Genomic DNA, 20,520 nt, shown 5'->3' with positions numbered 1-20,520 from the left:
TGAACTTGCTGCGACTCCCAGGCTGGCCTCGAACCACACCTCCTGAGTGCTGGGGCTACAGGTATGTATCACCCTGTCCAGCATACTTTTTCAATCCTAAGGTTCATTTTTGGTGCTCCCAGATTTAGCAAATCTAAAAAAAAAAAAGTGAGCTAAGAAGATGCCTGAGTCCCTTGTCCTCTGAGAGCAGAAAAGAACCCAGAGTGAGAACAGGGTCCCTTTGGGAGGACGGGCGGGAACCAGACTCCACCACAGGGTGCCTGGTCCCCGTCACCGCGGCGGCTCACGTTTCCCAGTCACAAGGGAGTTCATGATGCACTCCACCCCGAAGACTCCAGCGCTGAGTCTGCGGTGAAGCTGTGACGTCACAGCGCGTGTCGCAGGAAACCAGGTGAGCGGGTTCGCTTCTGGGGAGGGCCTGAAGCTTTAGGGATGCCGTCGTCAGTGTGGAACAAGTTGGATTTTGCGGTTTGTTCGTCTCTAACCGGAGCGAGCACTGGGAAGCGAGGACAGGAACCCGGGGGAGGGGGGGGCTGCGCGTTTTCTTTGTTCTTCTCTCCGCTTCTGACTGTAAGGAGCCGATGGCTGCCTGAGCGGAGCCTTTGGTTTTCATGGCTTGGTGACGTGGGCTCCTGGGACCAGCCAGCGTCAGTGCAGACTAGGGCTGCTGTCTGACCAGTCACCTCCCTGTGCTGTCTGCAGAGCCCAGCTGTGGCCACGCCCACCACCACGCCCAGGCCATGCCCAGTGACATGCCCACCGCCATGTCCAGTCACCACGCCCGTCACCATGCCCAGTGGCTACGCCCACCACCATGTTCTGTGACCACGCCCGTCCCGTCACCATGCCCAGTGGCCACGCCCACCACCATGTCCAGGCCATGCCCAGTGACATGCCCACCGCCATGTCCAGTCACCACGCCCGTCACCATGCCCAGCGGCCACGCCCACCGCCATGTCCAGTGGCCACGCCCACCGCCGTGCCCAGTGGCTACGCCCACCACCATGTTCTGTGACCACGCCCGTCCCGTCACCATGCCCAGTGGCCATGCCCACCACCATGTCCAGGCCATGCCCAGTGACACGCCCACCGCCATGTCCAGTCACCACGCCCGTCACCATGCCCAGTGGCCACGCCCACCACCATGTCAGTGACCACGCCCATCACCATGTCCAGGCCATGTTCTGTGACCACGCCCACCACCACCATGTCCAGTGACCACGCCCACCGCCATGCCCAGTGACCACGCCCCCACCATGCCCAGTGGCCACGCCCCCCACCATGTCCAGGCCACGCCTCTTGCAGTCCACGCTCTATAGAGTGTTCACCCTGGGCGGGTGGTGGGACTCAGGAAGGGGTTTTCTAGATTTTCAATAACGAGCTTGTGTCCCTTTAAACTAGTGGAGAAAACTTTCCCCCTCTAGGAATTGCAGACTAAGGGCCTGCAAGAATTCTAGCGGCTGCTGCCGGCCCACTTTATATCAGAAAGCTCTGGAAGGAAGACGACTCGCCCAGGTTCCCGAGTCTGGCCGGCCTGCGACTTTCCACCCAGGGTTTGGACACCCAGGCCAGTGATCCCAGCAGGGTTAGCTCAGTGCTGGGCCTTTTCACAAATGCTCCACTCCCCGCTACTTACAGGGTAAATGCATGTGGACTAGCGCTCCGCCCTTGGGCTAGCTCACCTCTCTGAGGTTGACAGCAGCCGCCTGCAGAAACGCAGACGGAACGGAGAAACCCACGGCGCGGCTCCCGCTTTGCATTCTAACACAGGAAAGCGGAAGCCATGCGTTATTTCCGTGTCACACATACGTGTTCGGCTTGGAGTTGTAAAATTTGGCAGCAGCCGTGTGCGCAGAGGACCTGGTGAGGCAGTGGAACCAGGCAGTGTCGCCCCTGTGTTCCCTGGTGTCCACTGTCAACGCTCACTCCTCTGTGGATCCGCCAGCATCCCCGAAGCCTGAGAGCTCAGCCGGAGAGGCCTGAGGACCCGACTTCTTGGACAGTAACACAGAATCGTTTAAGGCCTGCGAATGCAGTGTCACTGAGCCGGTCACCTGAGTCTGCAGGTCTACATTCAGATAATTCGAGGGGTGGGGGCAGAATTTTCTGATTCTGAAATGTGATAAGCTAAATTCCGTCCAGCTTCCTCCAGAGGAAGACGTCTCTCCTACCTGGGCAACTCCTCGGCTGTCCCAGGCAGCACAACGTGGGGACGCTTCCCAGGTCATCTAGCCTTACGAAGGTTCTTGCAGCCCTGGATTTCTTTAATTTTTTTTATCTCTGTGTACGGTTGTATTGCCTGCCTGTATATCCGTGCACCATGTAGGTGCTAGAAATCGAACCCAGGTCTTCTAAAAGAGCGGCGAGAGCCAAGTGCCCGTCATGCCCTGTGTGACTCCAGAATCCAAAGGTGTTAAATCCAGGATCTAGAAGAGTCCGGCCTTTGGCCCGTCCTATATAGCTGAGGTCTAGCGCCACCTACCGTTGGTAGTAGAACTCTCATTTCAGCTTGCCTCCCTTCCCATGTTTGTTTCAGTATTGGAGATTGAAGCCAGGCCTGTTAGGTGAGCACTCCCCATATCTCATCCCTGTGAGGTGAGCACTCCCCATATCTCATGCATGTTAGGTGAGCACTCCCCATATCTCATGACTGTGAGGTGAGCACTCCCCATATCTCATGACTGTGAGGTGAGCACTCCCCATATCTCATCCCTGTGAGGTGAGCACTCCCCATATCTCATCCCTGTGAGGTGAGCACTCCCCATATCTCATCCCTGTGAGGTGAGCACTCCCCATATCTCATGACTGTGAGGTGAGCACTCCCCATATCTCATGACTGTGAGGTGAGCACTCCCCATATCTCATCCCTGTGAGGTGAGCACTCCCCATATCTCATCCCTGTGAGGTGAGCACTCCCCATATCTCATCCCTGTGAGGTGAGCACTCCCCATATCTCATCCCTGTCAGGTGAGCACTCCCCATATCTCATCCCTGTCAGGTGAGCACTCCCCATATCTCATCCCTGTCAGGTGAGCACTCCCCATATCTCATGAGTGTGAGGTGAGCACTCCCCATATCTCATCCCTGTGAGGTGAGCACTCCCCATATCTCATGAGTGTGAGGTGAGCACTCCCCAGGCCTCATCCCTGTTAGGTGAGCACTCCCCATATCTCATCCCTGTGAGGTGAGCACTCCCCATATCTCATCCCTGTCAGGTGAGCACTCCCCATATCTCATCCCTGTCAGGTGAGCACTCCCCATATCTCATGAGTGTGAGGTGAGCACTCCCCATATCTCATCCCTGTCAGGTGAGCACTCCCCATATCTCATGAGTGTGAGGTGAGCACTCCCCAGGCCTCATCCCTGTTAGGTGAGCACTCCCCAGGCCTCATCCCTGTTAGGTGAGCACTCCCTAGGCCTCATGAGTGTGAGGTGAGCACTCCCCATATCTCATGCATGTTAGGTGAGCACTCCCCATATCTCATGCCTGTTAGGTGAGCACTCCCCATATCTCATGACTGTGAGGTGAGCACTCCCCATATCTCATCCCTGTGAGGTGAGCACTCCTCAGGCCTCATGCTGTTAGGTGAGCACTCCCCATATCTCATGCATGTTAGGTGAGCACTCCCCAGGCCTCGTGCTGTTAGGTGAGTGCTCCACTGAACTGTATCCCCAGGTCCTCAGGCCAGTTACCTGGAAACAGAGGGTCAGAAACCTGCCCAGGCAGGCCTTGAACATGAGCTCCTTCCGTCTCAGCCTCCCCAGTGGCTGGGGTTGCAGGCGTGTGCTCTAAGCTCTGCACTTGCTGTCTGTCTTCTGGAGAAGTAAGTGTCAGCGACTACAACAGCACCTGCCGCTAATTAAGCTAATTAATGACCAACTTCCACAGCCGTCTGACCACAGATACTCTGCTTCTTTTTTTTTAAAGCCAGGTTCTCTCTATATAGCCCTGGCTAGCCTGGAACTTGCTATGTAGACCAGGCTGGCCAGATTCATAGAGATCCACCTGCCTCCGCCTCCTGGGTGCTGGGATTAAAGGTGTGCGCCACCACCATGGCCGGACCTCCTCTTCCGTTCACACGTGTTCAACTTCGAGTCAGTAGCAAGGGAAGAAGGCAGGTTCAGTCTCCACCCTGCGGCTCCCCCGGATCTCCCAAGGAAGCTGGCCTCTTCTCCCTCTCTTCTTGGGAGAGGGAAGGGCAAGCAGCCCGTGTGAGAGACTCACCTTCCGTAGCTGCGTCTTTGTCTCGTAGTAGGCGATGACAGGAATGGACGCTCGGTGGTAGGCCTCCAGGCGCTTGGCAATGGTTTTGGCGGTGTCCTCCCCGCGCTGGCTGCTCTGGCTTCTCTGCAGAAGGCGGTTGGTCATGGTGTCTGCCGAACAGTCCATGCAGATCACCAGGTGTGGGTCTCCGATCTGGGGTGAGGGAGGAGAAGGCAGAGCATGGTCAGCTGGAACTGTAGAGAAGGTCTGGGAGCCTTCCACTCCTGGGGATGTTGGTGCCTCGCAAGCGCCCAGCGCCACATGGTGTTAGAGATGAGACTGGACCTCAAGATGACACTGGACCCTGTGAGGTGACACTGGCCCTCCTGGCTTCTTATTTCCGGAGTGACCCTCACCACCTGCTGCTTCAGAGCTCTGTTTTGTTCGGCTTTCTGGTCACTTCACATAATGCAGCAATTGTAAGCTGTCCTTTAAACTCGGGGGAAGGGTGTGCGTATGCACGTGTGCCTGGGCATGCCTGTGTGTGTGTGTGTGTGTATGTGCGTGTGCAGGTGCATGTGTGCGATGTGTGTGTGTGCACAAGTGCGTGCATGTATGTGCCTGTTGTTCCCTGTGGAAAGGTCTCCCTGACCTGATAATCCCGTCTTCATCTTATCCCAGCCACCAAGAAACCCCTGCTGGGTGTGTATTCCATGAAGTTGGGGAGCGCAGTTGCCAAAGCAGGTGCAGACTGGAGTCGGGCAGTCAGGACCAGAGTCTGGTGTGACCAGTTTCAACCCTTGCCACCTTTCACATAAAAGCTGTTCTTCCACTGAGATACTGAGCTCAGTCCTCTGCGCCCCCGAGTCTGTTTCCCTATAACTCTGGAACAATGCGCCCTCGAGTCTCTGTTTCCCTATAACTCTGGGGCAATGCACCCTCGAGTCTGTGTTTCCTATAACTCTGGAACAATGCGCCCCTGAGTCTGTTTCCCTATAACTCTGGAACAATGCGCCCCCGAGTCTGTGTTTCTCTGTAACTCTGGGGCAATGCGCCCCAGAGTCTGTTTCCCTATAACTCTGGGGCAATGCGCCCTCGAGTCTGTGTTTCCCTATAACTCTGGAACAATGCGCCCTCGAGTCTGTGTTTCCCTATAACTCTGGGGCAATGCACCCTCGAGTCTGTGTTTCTCTGTAACTCTGGGGCAATGTGCCCTCGAGTCTGTGTTTCTCTGTAACTCCGGGGGAATGCGCCCTCGGATCTGCGTTTTCCTATAACTCTGGGGCAATGGAAGGGCGTTGGAACGAGGTTACCAGCTTTTAGATGTGAGGGGGGCCTCCTAAACTGTTTCCACCCATGAGGCCCTGATCTGCCTGAGTAATTTTTACACTACTTCTGGGGTACATATATTTAAAATAGCCATACAAATTAAAATTTGCTGATAATAAATTATAAAGAAATTAATTCTGAGACATTTGGTGTACATATAATTTTACCAGAAGAAACCACAATTTCTGTCTCGTCTTGTATAATACTCAGTATAGGGGAAGCCAGCTATTTTCTATGATGTTCAGCTACTCTGACAACACCAAACAGTGAGACACTCTCAGCCAGCCAGCCGGAGAGGACACGTGAGTAGAAATGCCAGGCTAGCCGGCTCCCAACATATGCCCAGCTTTATCCAGTCTCCGACTCTTAAATCCTGGGGCCCTCGTGGGAGAGCGGAGCCCACAGAACTGCAGAACTATGAGAGGTAAAAAAACGAACTGTCCTTTTTAATCGCCTGGCCGGGACGTTTCCTAGAAATCCCGCCTAACGTGGCTGCATCTTGAATCCCATGAGGACCGTGAGGAGACCACAGGCTCGCTGGGAGGGTTAAGCAGGGCACTGTGGCGCACTGCCTGGCATGCAGCCAGGTCTGTGGAGCGTTGGCTGCCCTGCTCTGAAATCTGCAGTATAAATTGGCCCTCAACAGCTCCTTTGCACGTGATGGCTAGGTGAGGGCCAGGGAGCCCGAGAAAACAACCAGGTTCGCCAGCAGAGGGCGAGCTTGGGAGGCAGATGGTGGTTCAGTTAGCTCAGGAGGAGTGTCGTCTGCCAGGCTGCTCTTGGGAGTAGGAAAGACAGCTCAGGGATTCATTTAGTCATAAACGGGTTATTTCTGCCTAACCTGGAGCTAGCCCTGAAAGAGCAAGAGCCAGCGGAGAGGTACTCCAGTCGCCAAAGCCGCTTGGGTGGGGAGGCCAGCGCGAGGTTAGGAGTAGAGTCTCTAGGGCATAGCACCTGATGTTGAACCAGTGTCTGCATGCTAGCGGCGTCCATGGTAACATGGATGGTAACATGGTAACGAGCCTCACAGCGAGTGGTCTAAGAGTCTCCCTGCCCAGTCTTTTCCCTCGGGCGCGAACGGCAGGCTTGGCCTCACTCGCTCTCCTGTTCCCATGAAGACAGCTGGCACACAGTAACCATATCTGGAAGTGACCTGAGCCGCTCACATACATTTTTTTCCTTAAAATTTTTGTCAATTCTTTGGGAATTCCATACACCGTGTTTTGATTATATGACAGCATTTTAATCACTACCCACACATTCAAAGTGATTTCTTTTTTTTTTTTGTCTATGTGTATGTATATATGTGTGCCACAGGTGGTGTGGGTGCTATCAGAGGCCAGAAGAGGCAGGGGTGGGGGTGGGGGTCGGATGCCCTGGAGCTACAGTTCCTCGTGGCTGTGAGCCTGTGAGTGCCAGCAACCGGAAGGAGTGTGTCCTCTGGAAGAAGAACGAGCCCCCGTAGCCTTTGAGTCATCTTTCCGGCCTCTTAACTTTCTTATGCTTTTAATATTTGAGGAAATTGCTTTCTCATGGGCCTCATGTCAAGAGCCTCCCCGAGTGGGCGCCGTCTTTGTTCTACTCAAATTTGAGGCGAGCACTCACTTTGGGGGGCTCCGTGTGTGGGCTCGTGCGCGCACACACGTTTATCGGGCACTGGGAGCCGCTGAAGCTGTTATACTCCTAGCAGCACAGGGAAAGAAACAGACACGTCCCTCCCTTGGAGGCGACTGGCTCAGTGGCACCGGAGCTCTAGCCACCGGTGAGACACTTCCAGCTCGTGAGGACTGGCAGGGCGAGCCAGGGCCCACAGCGGGAGGGAATTCCCAGAGTGAGCCTGGAGCCCACACCGCCCGCCCGGGTCCTAGGCAGGGACATTGTGTGGGAGACGAGGGAAAAGCTCGGTGCCTTGTCTGTGCTCCCCCACAGCAGCCGACCCCCCAGGGTGGAGGAATGATGTAATGTAAGGATGCCGCCATGGGAAGACATCCAGGGGCATCACAGCATTTGAACTGCGGCACAACGCTACCATCTGCAAACGCGTTGGGCTACATCCATAGCAATCCTGGGATGTGGCCCGTGGGCCGCTGGTTGGCTATGCCTGTGTCTCCTCGGGTCCCCACTGGCGCCTGGCCTAGCTTGTAACTCCATGGGCAAATCCACGCTGGGACTTGCCATCGGACCTAGCTTTCCAAACTCCAAATGAAGAACTCAGGTTATAATTTTGCTGTTGCTTTCACCTGGGGTGGGAGGGGGAGTGAAAGCTGCCCTTATTTACAACATGTCCGAGAGTGTCCTATCACCTCCGAACGCGTTTTTTGAAAGACGTCTACACCCTGAACACCTAGGCAGGAGCTTGACCTGCGCTGATACTCATTCTGCCTCGGCGAAGGTAGCTGTGACACTGTCACTGCTCGTCACTCAGAAGCCAGCTACAGTCACCCTGCCCGTACACTCCCTTGTTTTTGCCGTGGTCGCTTGCATGTGTTTACGGACGCTGCCACGGGGCTTGGCCACCGCCCCTGTCCACCGCTGTCAACTGGGCCATGACGCTTTTCTCCGACTCTATTTTTTTTAAATATTCATTCCATTTTCATCTTATGGAGTATGCGTATGTGTGTGCCTGTTTGCTTCCACGATGAACACCATGCGTATGCCTGGTGCACGTGGAGGCCAGAGCGGGAGGTGGGTACCCTGTAACCGAGTTGCTGGCAATTGTGAGGCCCTGTGGGGTTGCTAGGAACCAAACTCGGGTCCTCTACAAAAAGCAGCAAGTGTCCTTAACTACTGAGCCATCTCTCTAGTCCTTCGACTCTCTATTTAAGAGGGGGACAGGTAGGGGGGGACCCCTGGAGGATGTTAGACAAAGCGGACTCAAGGGCAGGCGAAACCCAAGGGTTAGTGGGTCAGTGGTAGAAGGGGACGGATTGGGTGCCCCCAAATCTTTGTCCTGTCATCAGCTGTCACCAGCTGTGTGGCCATGGGCAAGCCACCAAACCTCTGCTCAATCCATTGCCTTAGCTCGAGGGCCTTTCTTTTCCCTATCTACCTAGAAACTCTTAGAAGGAATTCAGATGGAAACACAGCAGAACCAAACAGCAGCCAAGACCCACGGCTTTCTTGTTACAGAACCTTCTGTAACAAATGTCTTCCTGTAACAAACCTGCTCTACTGCTTCCTTCTGGACTGAAGGAGTCTTGGGCAAGGCGGTCGGTGTGTGCCTCGGGCCCGGCCCCCCCCCCCCGCAGGTCAGCCCCCCCCCCCAGCTGCTGTGAAGACCCGGCAGCCCTGAGCCACTCACCTCCCCAGGAGGACACGAGGTTAGGGATGACAAAGGGTTGGGAAGGGAGAGATGCTCCTGCAGCATCTCTCCCAGTCTTCTGGGTATGCTCATCCCTGTTCCCCCAGGGGGTGAATGCCTTGCTGTCTCAGGCTGAGTGGCTCAGATAGAGTGTCGCCTGCCCCCTGCTGGCTCCCCTGGGTTGGTCCTGTCAGCAGATTCTCTTCTGTCCCCGGCACAGTGATTCAGTAAGAAGGAATAGCCTGGGGTCTTGTGTGGGACATCCAGCGCCCCCAAACATGAACAGTTTCCTGTGAGGCCACCGAAACGGGGGAGGGGACGATAAGCCTGAACTAGGAGAGAATGGGCAACCCAAAGGTGGAAAATCGAGACATGGTCAGAATGAGTCGAACAAGTGTAGTTCTCCACCTAAAACCCAGCCAAGCCTGACCTCGACTTACTCCTCAGACCATTCTTGCCCTATTTTCATCTTAAAAAGAAGTTTCTGCTCTCTATAATGGAAAGATGTGGTCAGTGTTACTGGGCAAATGAAGGCTTTGAACTTGTCCCCTAAGCTGAGCGATGGTCTTTTAACAACGGCTCACCCTTCGTCCAAACTCTTCCCCTTGCTTCACTTCCCGGGGGTAGCCGTCAATCAGGAAGCCCTTGGTGTTGCCCAGGCTGGCCACCATGGCCTCCTTCAGCAGCTCCAGGATGACACCCTACAGCAGAAAGAGTGGTCAGCACAGGGCCTGGCCGCAACCCCCAATTCACCATGTATGCGATTCCTCAGACGTTCTTCCCTGAAGGGGGCACTGGGCAAGATTAACAGCAGATCTCTTGGGCCAGCCTTCGTGAGACCCACCCCCCAACCTTAATGTCGATAGTGTGGGTGGGTCCTTCAGTCGGGGCTGGGCCATGCATGGTTCCATTGGCGAGGGGTCTTCTTACTGATCTGTCCTTACTGCTGTTATGTAACTACGTTTGAAGGCTTTCAAACCAGCATTTTACACCCCATGAGTGGTGCTAACCCCACCCGCCCCCAGTAGCAACTGAAGGAACAAGGCATGGCAGATTAGAGGCGAATGAAAATTGCTCAGAACACACTCCACAGCTGATGCCCCCCCCCAGGAAGCAGTATGCAAAACTTGACGCGTGCTAACTGCAGAGGACTATTGTCTAGCAACATGATCTCCCCACTAAGAAGATTGATCTAACAAGTGTTTGTGGAAAGGAAGGAAGGGAGGGAGGGAGGGAGGAAGGAAGGAAGGAAGGAAGGAGAAAGGGAGGGAGGGAGGAAGGAAGGAAGAAAGGGAGGGAGGGAGGGAGGAAGGAAGGAGGGAAGGATAAAGGGAGGGAGGGAGGAAGGAAGGAAGAAAGGGAGGGAGGGAGGAAGGAAGGAGGGAAGGATAAAGGGAGGGAGGGAGGAAGGAAGGAAGAAAGGGAGGGAGGGAGGGAGGAAGGAAGGAGGGAAGGAGAGAGGGAGGGAGGGAGGAAGGAAGAAAGGAAGGAGGGAAGGGAGGGAGGGAGGGAGGAAGGAAGGAGGGAAGGGAGCCGGAAGCTGGGGGAGCCGCGTGGGGGAGCGGCATGGGGCAGGGCCCGTGGGAGGAGGTGGGCAAGTGCGAATTCTCTAGTTTTGTTTTTTAGCAGGAGCCTGGGGGTGGGGGCGGGGATGCAGATGTCACAGGTATGGCTGGAACCCTTCCCTAGATGATTGTGAATTAATTCCTCATCAAGGTCACAATCTAACGGGAAGACAGACAACAAGGAGTAAAGAATTCAGGGCAGCTTAAGGACAACAGTGTAGTCAGAGCAGGGCAAAGGGCTGGAGCACACCAGGGGCGCCGCTTGCCACAGGGTGGCCCCTTTGGTAAGCTGTGCCATGGAGGCAGAGCTCTGCAGGGAGCAGACGTGCAGAGAATGGGCGATGGGGCTGCCCTGACGAGGGAGGAGGACGCCACACGGGAAGGCAGCCCCGTGAAGGCAGTGAGGGGGGGAGGCCCTGACATAAAAAGTTTTGAGGGATACAGAAGTTTTGGCGGGTGAGGACAAGGCCCAGGGTGTAAGAGCACTTGCTATGAAAACACGAGGCCCTGAATTCAGATTCCCTGGTGCCCATATTAAAAAGCCAGGCACAGCCGTCACCCACAGCATTGGGAGCAGAGACAAAGTGGATCCCAGATCTCTGTGACCACCCAGGCCGGCCAAAAGGTGAGCTGCAAGTGAGAGACTCTCTCTCAAAAGCCAAGGTGGGGAGCAGTAGAGGAAGACACCTAACACCCTCCTCTGGCCTCGAAAACACACACACACACACACACACACACACACACACACACACACACACACACACACACATACAGACACACAGACACACTCACAGACACAGACACACAGACACATACAGAGACACACACAGACACACATATATACAGAGACACACACACACACACACACACACACACACACACACCCCACCATGCATCCTTAACAAACACTGAGAGGTGACTATACGCTGCTGCTTAGCTTGGTTTCTCCATCTTACACAGCCCATGACCGTGCTGGCTGCTTTTTGACATAAGCCTAGACATACCTGGGAAGAAGGAACGTTAACTGAGGAGTGGCCTCCATCAGATTGGCCTGTGGGCGTGTCTGTGGGGGCCTTGATGGTGGACTGCTGTGGGAGGGCCCCGCCCTAGGCAGGTATGTGCTCCTGCTGGCAGGCAGGCCTGGGTTACAGAAGAGAGAGCTAACTAGGGAGTGAGCCAGCCCTAGGCTTCCCCTGTGGTCTGTGTCCCTGCCTCTTGGGTTTCTTCCTAGGCCTTCCTGAGCGATGGAGTGTGACCTGTGACCCAGATGAACTGCTCCCACCCATAAGCTGCCCTCGGTCCTGGTGTCTATCACAGCAATGGAGAGGCTGCTAGGGCAAGGGTTCCCCGCTCCAGCTGTGTCTTCTTGCCTAACCTCCACAGGCCACTCTGTTCATAGGAACGCCTTCTGGGTGAGTCTAGAGTCCGTCGTGTGGACAGTACGTCCCCACTCCGAGAGATTTGTTCCCTTGGGTTTTCTCATTTAACTTTCCATACACCCGGGGTGTGAAGATTGTACTCTGAAGTGAGGCCGTTTTGGGAAACACATGAATCACATTGACATTTAAGCAACCGGCCAAGGAACAGCTTGGATGGCCAGTGGCCGTCGGCGTTAGCCAGCCCACCTCAGGACTGCCACCACGGAGGGAAACCAAAGCTGTTCCCTGGCCCTCAAGGTTTCCTTGTCAAGGGCTTGGCTGCCAGGGAGAGCAGGGTGGTCTCTGCTTACCGAGGGCACCAGGTCTCCACGTTCCATGATGTCACGGATCAGTCTGCTTCTCTCCGACTCTGAGGCCAGTTCCTGCCGCAGGAGCTCACCAGTAGACAGCTGAGTGAATCCGTATTTTTCTGCCAGTTTCTCACACTGGGTGCCTTTGCCAGAGCCAGGGCCACCTTGGGAAGGAGACATGTCAGGCGTGCATCTCAAGCCCATTGCCTCCCTTTTGGGGACGTAACAATTATTTTTTTCTAGTGGATATGCATTGTATGAAATAATGGTTTCATGATGACATTTCATGTATGTTTATCATGTGCTCTGGTCAGACTCACTGCCCCTCTCACACCCCTTCAACACTGGTCCCCTCCTCTTCTCTAACGGTCAACTTTCTGCTTGCGTGTAATATGTATGTGAAATCTAGATTCTGCAGAGGAGACAAAACGAGTATATGTTGTGCGTGTGGGGGGCGGACGGGGGATTCAGCCCTCTGCATGGCCTGGAGACAGGAGCACGCAGACTTTTCCTGGGGCACAGGACCTTCCAGGGGCAGACAATGGCCACAGTATCCTGCACTTAGTTAATTCTTTTTTTTTAAATCACATATTGACACACGGTGGTATGGGGTTGCTTCAGTACCTCACTCTTTTTTAAAAAGAGATTTATTTACTTATTATATATACAGTGTTCTGCCTGCGGGCCAGAAGAGGGCAGACGATCTCATTACAGATGGTTGTGAGCCACCCTGTGGGTGCTGGGAATTGAACTCAGGACCTCTGGAAGAGCAGCCAGTACTCTTAACCTCTGGGCCCTCTCTCCAGCCTGCACTTGGTGAATTCTTAAGAAAACCTTGCTGTTAATTTTCAGAAGGTGTTGCTTGTTGCTCGTGTTTTCAAACGTTTGCGACCACACAGGAGAACCATAAGCGAGGCATGAAGAAGGCGTGGCGCGGGAGGGGACGGATGATGGCACGGGTGTCTCATGGCTCTGGATCACGTCGGCACCCTCCCACACGCAGGGGCCAGAAGAGCAACACGGGGCTCTGAATTACTCTTCCGGCTTTAAAGGACCCCGTGGAGTCGGTGAGGGTGGTTCCACTGAAAGGCGAAGGTGTAACTGCGCGGGAAGATAGGAAAACTCTGGCCCCTGCGTGTGGGAAGGGTGCCGACGTGATCCAGAGCCAGGAGACACCCGTGCCATCATCCGTCCCCTCCCGCGTCCCGCCTTCTTCATGCCTCCCTTACGGTTTTCCTATACGGTTACAAATCTTTTCAGACTGGTTCCTCCCGAAGGGCCTGGGCCGTTCATCTTTCCGGTTCTCAGCTTCAAATGCCTGGTCCTTTCTTTCCTCTCAGAGGAAAATTAAACTATATTTATTTTATTGATTTGGTGTGTGGTGTGTGTGTGTGTGTGTGTGTGTGTGTGTGTTTGTGTGTGTCCATAATTGGTGCTCGTCTGTGCCTCCCAATCACAGCTTCCCGAAAAGAGAATATTTGAAATAAAAATGCAAAACACAATTGAGATTCTGGCCTGAGTCACAGCCGTCTTGGGCAGTGGAGCTCACTGTTAAGGGATGCCAGCCCCTGACCACTTCAGCACAGGGGCCTCTCAAGAGCCCTCCCTTGCTCTGGCAGACAAGCCAGGAAGGATACACGTGTGCTGTCCTCTGCTCATCCAGTGAGCTGCTTTCAGCCAAGTGTGGGGGGGGGGGAGACACCCCACAGCACTGCACGGATGGGCCAGATGAGGATAACAGCAGTTAGAGAAGGCGGCAGGGACCAGGCAGACTGCCACAGCAGCAGCTAACCACTGATGCCACATCCGCTCTGAGCAGTGACTCTGGTTCCCAGCTACACTAACAAGAGAGGGCACAGGGACAAGAGACACTCAGAGGGAGAAGTGCTTCTAGGTAAATGACTAAGGGGTTCACAGCTGAGCTCTGGGAGGCCACAGGACTTCTCCTGTGGCTTGTGTTTACCTGGAAACTCTTCTCCCCCGGCATGGCTGGTGGGGCTGGTCACGTGGAAAAGATATTTTCCAACTTGCCTTCCAAGGCAGAGACGCTATGCTCCAATTACTGCCTTCTTTCGGCCCCCTACTAATATGACTATTACAGGCTTGCCCCCTCGGAAATGCTATTTAATAAATCTCGACACAAAGGCAATTAAAACGCTCCATTTCAAATTAGCAACAGCTGTGTGGAGTGGCGCTCGCTGCCCCAGTTAGAAGCCTCCCCTGGGAGCAACAACTGCAGACTCTTAGCATTTGGGGGCCAAATGGTGCAGGCAGTGTGGAATTTTAAGTAACCTGCACAATGGCATGATTCTTCCCCTGGCTCCGAACTGGGGAGCAATTTGATTTTCTCACTGTAAAACTGCTACTGGCTGCCTGGCTTTTCCTCCAGTCTCTAACATCATCAGAGCCCCAATTTAACACTTTTAAATAAAGGGGCGGGACTTGGTAGCCTTCCAGGATAATTTGATACACGGGACAAAATTCTCTGGAAGAACCCCAGCTCAGAATGGAGGGCCTGTGTTCTCTGATGGCCGGGTGACTGATTAGGGGCTGCCCCCATTGACACCCCCCTCACTGATGCTCAGTGTAGCGTTACTGTAGACCCGTGCCCCTTAGCAGATCCATACACAGCCCCACGTGTATGACGTAGAGTCCAGGTGAGACACCACTTCAAAGGGAAAAAGAGTGGAGAGATCCTTCTTTTCGGTCTCGGGTGGAATTTTAGAAGACTGGTCTGTTGAGTTTTCCATGAGAACCTGAAGTTGCCCTAACGGAACAGGGCAAACCCTCTGAGCCTGCCTTTCCACTCAGCCCGTCCCTACCCAGAAGCCTCCTGAGTGAGCGCCGTTCTTACAGACCTGGTGTTCTCCAGGCTAGCCCCTTACCAGTTTTCATAGCCTTGTCTTAAAGGCAGCTCCTGGGCCAGTGTCCCAAGCACAGTTGCCTGGCTTTGGGAACGGTGGGAGGAGCTGGCAAAACTGGTAGGTCAGGACTGAAAAGACATCAGGCAGACAGACAGCCTGCCCCATCCCAGACAGCTGGAACCAAACACTTGGTCTTGGATGGCTCTCACTGCTGTGTTCCTTAGCGACGGTGCTGAGCCGGGCACACGCTGCTGTTGTTTCTAGTCTTTCCAATTGACACTTTATCTGCTGATGGGGAAGTCCTGTTGTATATGTAAATAAAGCCCTGTCGGCCAATAGGGAAGCAAGATAGGTGGGACTAGGAGTCCAGGAGGATTCTGGGAAATGCAGTGAAGAGAGTGATTCCCAGAAGAGGGGATGCAAGTCTGCGTTCTCGGTAAGTCCTCATGAACGTATATATTAGTAATTATGGGTCAATAATTAAGTCAGAGCTAGCCAATGAGAAACAATAGCAAACGGCCAACGGCTTCACAATCAATATAGTGTCCTGGTGTTCATTTGGGACTGACGCGACATTGGGACCAGGCTGGCGGGAAGAATACACGTTACAATCTGCCATCTCATGGATCACTGGGAACTAGAGCTGGGGTTATTTTAAAAAGTCAGATCACATAGTTGCGTGAGTTCACACCCAGATTTATAAAACACATTTCCACAAAGCATGGTGACTCTTTCCCCCACCAAGAGGAAATGTAGAAGGTGTCTAGTCTAGGGCTACTATCAAGTTCGCCTTGTATGAAAGAGGTCTGAATATTTACAGTTACAGATAATCGCTGACATGGGGTGGGTATCTTAGATTTTGAGCATGAGGCCCTCATGTAGCCCAGGCTGGCCTTGAGTCTGATGTAGCCAGAGAGGAATACGAACTTCTGGTCCTCCGGCCTCCACCTCCCAAGGGGTGTGATTACAAGTACCCACCACAGCATCTCATTTATGTGGTGTTGTGGGCTGAACACAGCTCACAAACTCCCGGGCGGCACTGTGCCAACTGGACACAGCCCCGGCCGTGGTGTTGACGCTGTACTGTCTGCCGCTAACTCCGTCTTCCCGAGGCCATGGACTGGCCCTTCCATCCCCTGACCTCTGGTTTCTCGCTCTGGGACGTTTCCCTCCACAGCCCCAGGCCCAGTGTAGGAGCTTTGATTCTCCTTTCTAAGAACTCTTTGAAATCTATCTGCTGTCTAGCAGCCCACTATAAATGCTCCTTATCTTTTGCCTCAGGCAAAACCATGGTGCTTGGTACCTGGCCATTGCCAACAAAACCCCATTCCCTGTCTCTGTCCTGAGTGACATCATTGAGCACATGGAGGTCTGAATCACAAACGCAACCCAAAGTCAGAATCACATGTGTGCACATCTGACTCTGCGCACGAGGGTGAGCCTACCAGTGTGCACGAGACTCTGAGTGTGCACTTGGTACTTCATATACGCACGTTGGCTCTACAGAGCTCACAGAACTGCATTTCTCTAAAGCAAATCAGGGGGGCATCGTTTGCTGGGTTCAGATTGGCACCTCTATTCCTCTTCTGCTGACATGAAATGTTCACAGTTGCACTCGAGGGTTTTCTGGAGTTCTCCAGACAGTGATGTGGAGGGCAGACACGGGAGAATTCCCTGAAGTTCGTGGACTGGTTAGCTTTGGCTACTTGGCAAAGTTCCAGGCCAATGAGAGACCGTCTCAATCAAAAGGTAGAAGGCACCTGGGGACCAATGTTCAAGGTTGTCTTCTGACCTACACACACACTCACACACATAGACACACACACACACAGACACACACAGACACACACAGACAGACACACACACAGACACACACAGACACACATAGACACACACACACAGACACACACACACACAGACACACACACAGAGACACACACAGAGACACACAGACACAGACACACATACACACACACAGAGACACACACAGACACACATACACACAGACACACATACACACAGACACACACACACACACTCTCACACACACACAAAGACACACAGTGATCTTAGCGCCAACATTGCACACTTTTACAACGAATGGACACAACTACTAAATTGTGGTACTATTTTCCATATCTTTAAAGGTGAGTAGTCGTTGAAATTATAGTTTTGAGAGTAATAAGTATCTTTTGCAAATGAGTCTATCCCATTTCTAGGCCATCTCTGTTGTTGTTTTTCAAAAACCTACCCATCCCTGCCCTTGAAACCCTCTTTTCTAAATGAAAGCAGTCTTAGCCCTGAGTTCGTGCTTTTGTGATGGAACGATTCCTTTCAGGGAAAAGCTACCTTGCTACTTATCTGTGACCTAACTGCCCAGGAGTGACCGAGCCAGCTGGGACTCACAAGACACTTGAAACTTCCTACAGCTCTTTGCCGGGATGAGCCTCTGTGTGTTACAGCTGGGAACCAATGTTCTGTGGCTTGGAGCGATTAAAACTGCATCTTTATACTAGTCATCATTTCCAATAGTTCTGGAAGCCTCTGACAGGTGTTTTGGTGGATGTGTTGAAACATGCCAGTGACAGGTCCAGCTGTGGGTCATATAAGAACCTTAAAAGGGACTGGAACCCCGAGGACAGGGGACATGCTTCCTTATTTTTATGGCTTGGTATCTAGGAGGTAACCTGGCAACTGCTGTATCAGTGACAGTGACTCTTGGCTAGGCAGTGCTGTGCATAACTCAGGGGCCAATGGGCCTGGTTCTAGGCCTTGCAGGGGTCAATGGGCTTTGTTCTAGGCCCTGCAGGGTTAATGTGCCTGATTCTAGGCCTTTCAGGGGTCAATGGGCCTGGTTCTAAGCCTTGCAGGGGTCAATGGGCCTGATTCTAGGCCTTGCAGGGGTCAATGGGCCTGATTCTAGGCCTTGCAGGGGTCAATGGGCCTGGTTCTAAGCCTTGCCTTGGACTTGCTGAGAGGTTGGAAGAGAACTGATTTGCCTGCCCTCTGGGGTCACAGGACTCCCACATCCTGGTGCTAATTAAAAGTCATCGGGTGCGATTACACAAAGTAAACCACAAAGCCCCCGCCCCCGTGACATGCCTTGACTGTGAATCGTAACTGACTTCTGTGAAGGGATTCCCTTCTTGGGGCCGTGCTCCAAATGGAAGCCTATGGAAGGATTTCACCTGACCTGCGTCAGTGGATCAGTATTTATCCCTAGTGCACGAATGGACTTTGGGAGCCCATTCCCCATAGAGGGATGCTCTCCCAGCCTAGACACTTACATGGGGGAGGGCCTAGGCCCTGCTCCAAATGACATGACAGACTTTGAAGATCCCCCATGGAAGGCCTCACCCTCCTTGGGAAGCAGAAGGCGGATGGGATGGGGGGCAGGGGAGGACAAGAGGGAGAGAGAACTGTGATTGATATGTAAAATAAGATTGTTTCTAATTTAAAAAAAAAAGGTCTGGAATATTCTCTAAAGGCCCAAGTGAGTGGTAAAGGCTTCCGTCCTTAGCTTGGCACAGTAGGATGGAGTTGAAGCTGGGGCACCTAGTGGGAGGCTTTAGGTCCTGAAGGATGAGTCGGGGAGGTGACTGTGATGCTGGTTCATTTGTTTTCTCTTTCATGACCTGGCCCCAAGGTGAGAGGTTCTGCTGCCATGTGATCCCACCGTGGCAGGCTAGGCCAGCACTCCACCACGGCAGGCTAGGCCAGCACTCCACCGTGGGCTAGGCCAGCACTCCACCGTGGGCTAGGCCAGCACTCCACCACGGCAGGCTAGGCCAGCACTCCACCGTGGGCTAGGCCAGCACTCCACAGTGTGGGCTAGGCAGGCTGTCCACCACGGCAGACTAGGCCAGCACTCCACCATGGCAGGCTAGGCCAGCACTCCACCGTGGCCTAGGCAGGCTCTCCACCACGGCAGGCTAGGCAGGCTTAACCCATGGATTCACAGCCTTAACCCATTTCCAGAGCTCCGCATGTGGCTGCCCAGTGCTTCTCTTTGCTACAGAACGGCCAGAGTCTTGCTTCTGTTGGGGCTCCACCAGCATGGTTCATGCGGTGAACAGCCAAGAAACTTAGTGTTAGGAAAACGGTTCCCGACCAGGAGGGAGATCTCTGAACGTCTGCAACCGATATGCAGAAGATTCCCCAGGAAATGGGGCGGGGGGGCATTTCCAATCGGCTTTGAGATGCGAAGACACATCGAGGGGTTAGATAGGAGCACAGATCTGTGCGGGGGGGGCAAGATGCTGCAAAATGCTCACAGCAGAATGGGGTTGACAGGCACACGGTGTTCACTGAGAAAATGCTTCTAGCTCTGTTGAAAGTTTGAAATGTCTCATTATTTAAAAAAAAAAAAAAAAAGATAATCATCAAAACACATCCCCAGGTGCTTCTAGGGCTGGGCCCGGATCTTCTAGAAGAGATGAAGAAGAAGAATCAGTTTGCCATGACCCCCACCCAGGGGCTGCCTAGGAGGCTGTGCTGATCTTTCTTTTTCATATTTACAGCAGAATAATGCTGAGATAATGGCTCCATGGTGAATGAGTAATTGTTATGACAGTAAATAAAGCTCTCATCGCCTTATTAAAGGCTGGCCCATTCCTCTCACAGCAGATGGGAGGGACTGCTGGCCCTCCCTGTCTAGCTGGCAGGAAGGTAGTAAGACGGGGGTGGGGGTATCAGAGACGTGCCTTCCTGCCGCCCAGAGGAAAGTCTCCGTCCCACCATGCTTCTTGACTTTCTGCGTTACCTAGTAAATATCTGATTTGTTTGTAACAGGCCATGTGACATTTTTAATGGCATTTGTAACAGGTGCTCTCTAAAACCCTGTAAAGGAGAACTGTGCCAAGAGCCACCGGTGCCCTGTACCACTAGGTGCTGTAGGACCCCCACCTGGAAAGCCCTCTGGCCCTCTGTGGGAGTCAGGCAGACACACACCACACAGTCCTCTACCGGCCAGTGTGGTCACCGGTGCCAGGCTTTCAGCGTAGCCTGCAGATTTGCCATAAGAAACGCATCCCAGAAAGGATGCTCATCATGACATCAAACATGTCACCATTGAAAAGTCACCTTTAATGCAGGGCCTCACAGTTTTACATGTGATCTGGCTGGAGCCTTTGCTAGTGGGGGGGGACTTTTTTTTTCTTCGAGACAGGGTTTCTCTGCAGCTTTGGAGTCTGTCCTGGAATTCACTCTTGTAGACCAGGCCGGTCTCGAACTCACAGAGATCCGCCTGCCTCTGCCTCCCAAGTGCTGGGATTAAAGGTGTGCACCACCACCGCCCAGCAAATGTGGGGGGGACTTTTAAAACTCCATTTACTCTCATTCTGACAAATCAGTGATTGTTCAATTCAGCCAAAACTGACCATTGTCACAGAGACACAACAAGTCACATTAGAACAGGACCTGTGACAAGTCAAGGAAGGTTCAGCTTGCTCTACACATTGAGTTCCAGGCAAGACACACACACACACACACACCCCCCCCAAACAAACAAAATTCAGGAAACTGAGCTG

At 53.4% G+C, this 20,520-nt stretch overlaps 1 protein-coding gene across 2 annotated transcripts in view; it reads right to left on the bottom strand.

The window, feature by feature from the left end:
• Ak5 (adenylate kinase 5) overlaps positions 1 to 20,520 on the bottom strand; it is a 182,993-nt gene that overhangs the window by 6,460 nt on the left and 156,013 nt on the right. For both annotated transcript variants that reach the window (XM_005083629.4, XM_040751590.1), the window contains 3 exons: positions 12,129 to 12,292; positions 9,419 to 9,535; positions 4,226 to 4,417 (listed from right to left, as the gene is read on the bottom strand). In XM_005083629.4, the coding sequence (XP_005083686.1) occupies positions 4,226 to 4,417; positions 9,419 to 9,535; positions 12,129 to 12,292 (473 nt within the window). The remainder of the gene's footprint in view (positions 1 to 4,225; positions 4,418 to 9,418; positions 9,536 to 12,128; positions 12,293 to 20,520) is intronic.

The sequence above is a fragment of the Mesocricetus auratus genome, unplaced genomic scaffold (assembly GCF_017639785.1).
Source record: "Mesocricetus auratus isolate SY011 unplaced genomic scaffold, BCM_Maur_2.0 Super-Scaffold_100009, whole genome shotgun sequence".
In the NCBI taxonomy this organism is placed as follows: Eukaryota; Metazoa; Chordata; class Mammalia; order Rodentia; family Cricetidae; genus Mesocricetus; species Mesocricetus auratus.
This window is presented reverse-complemented; position numbering and strand designations above follow the sequence as displayed.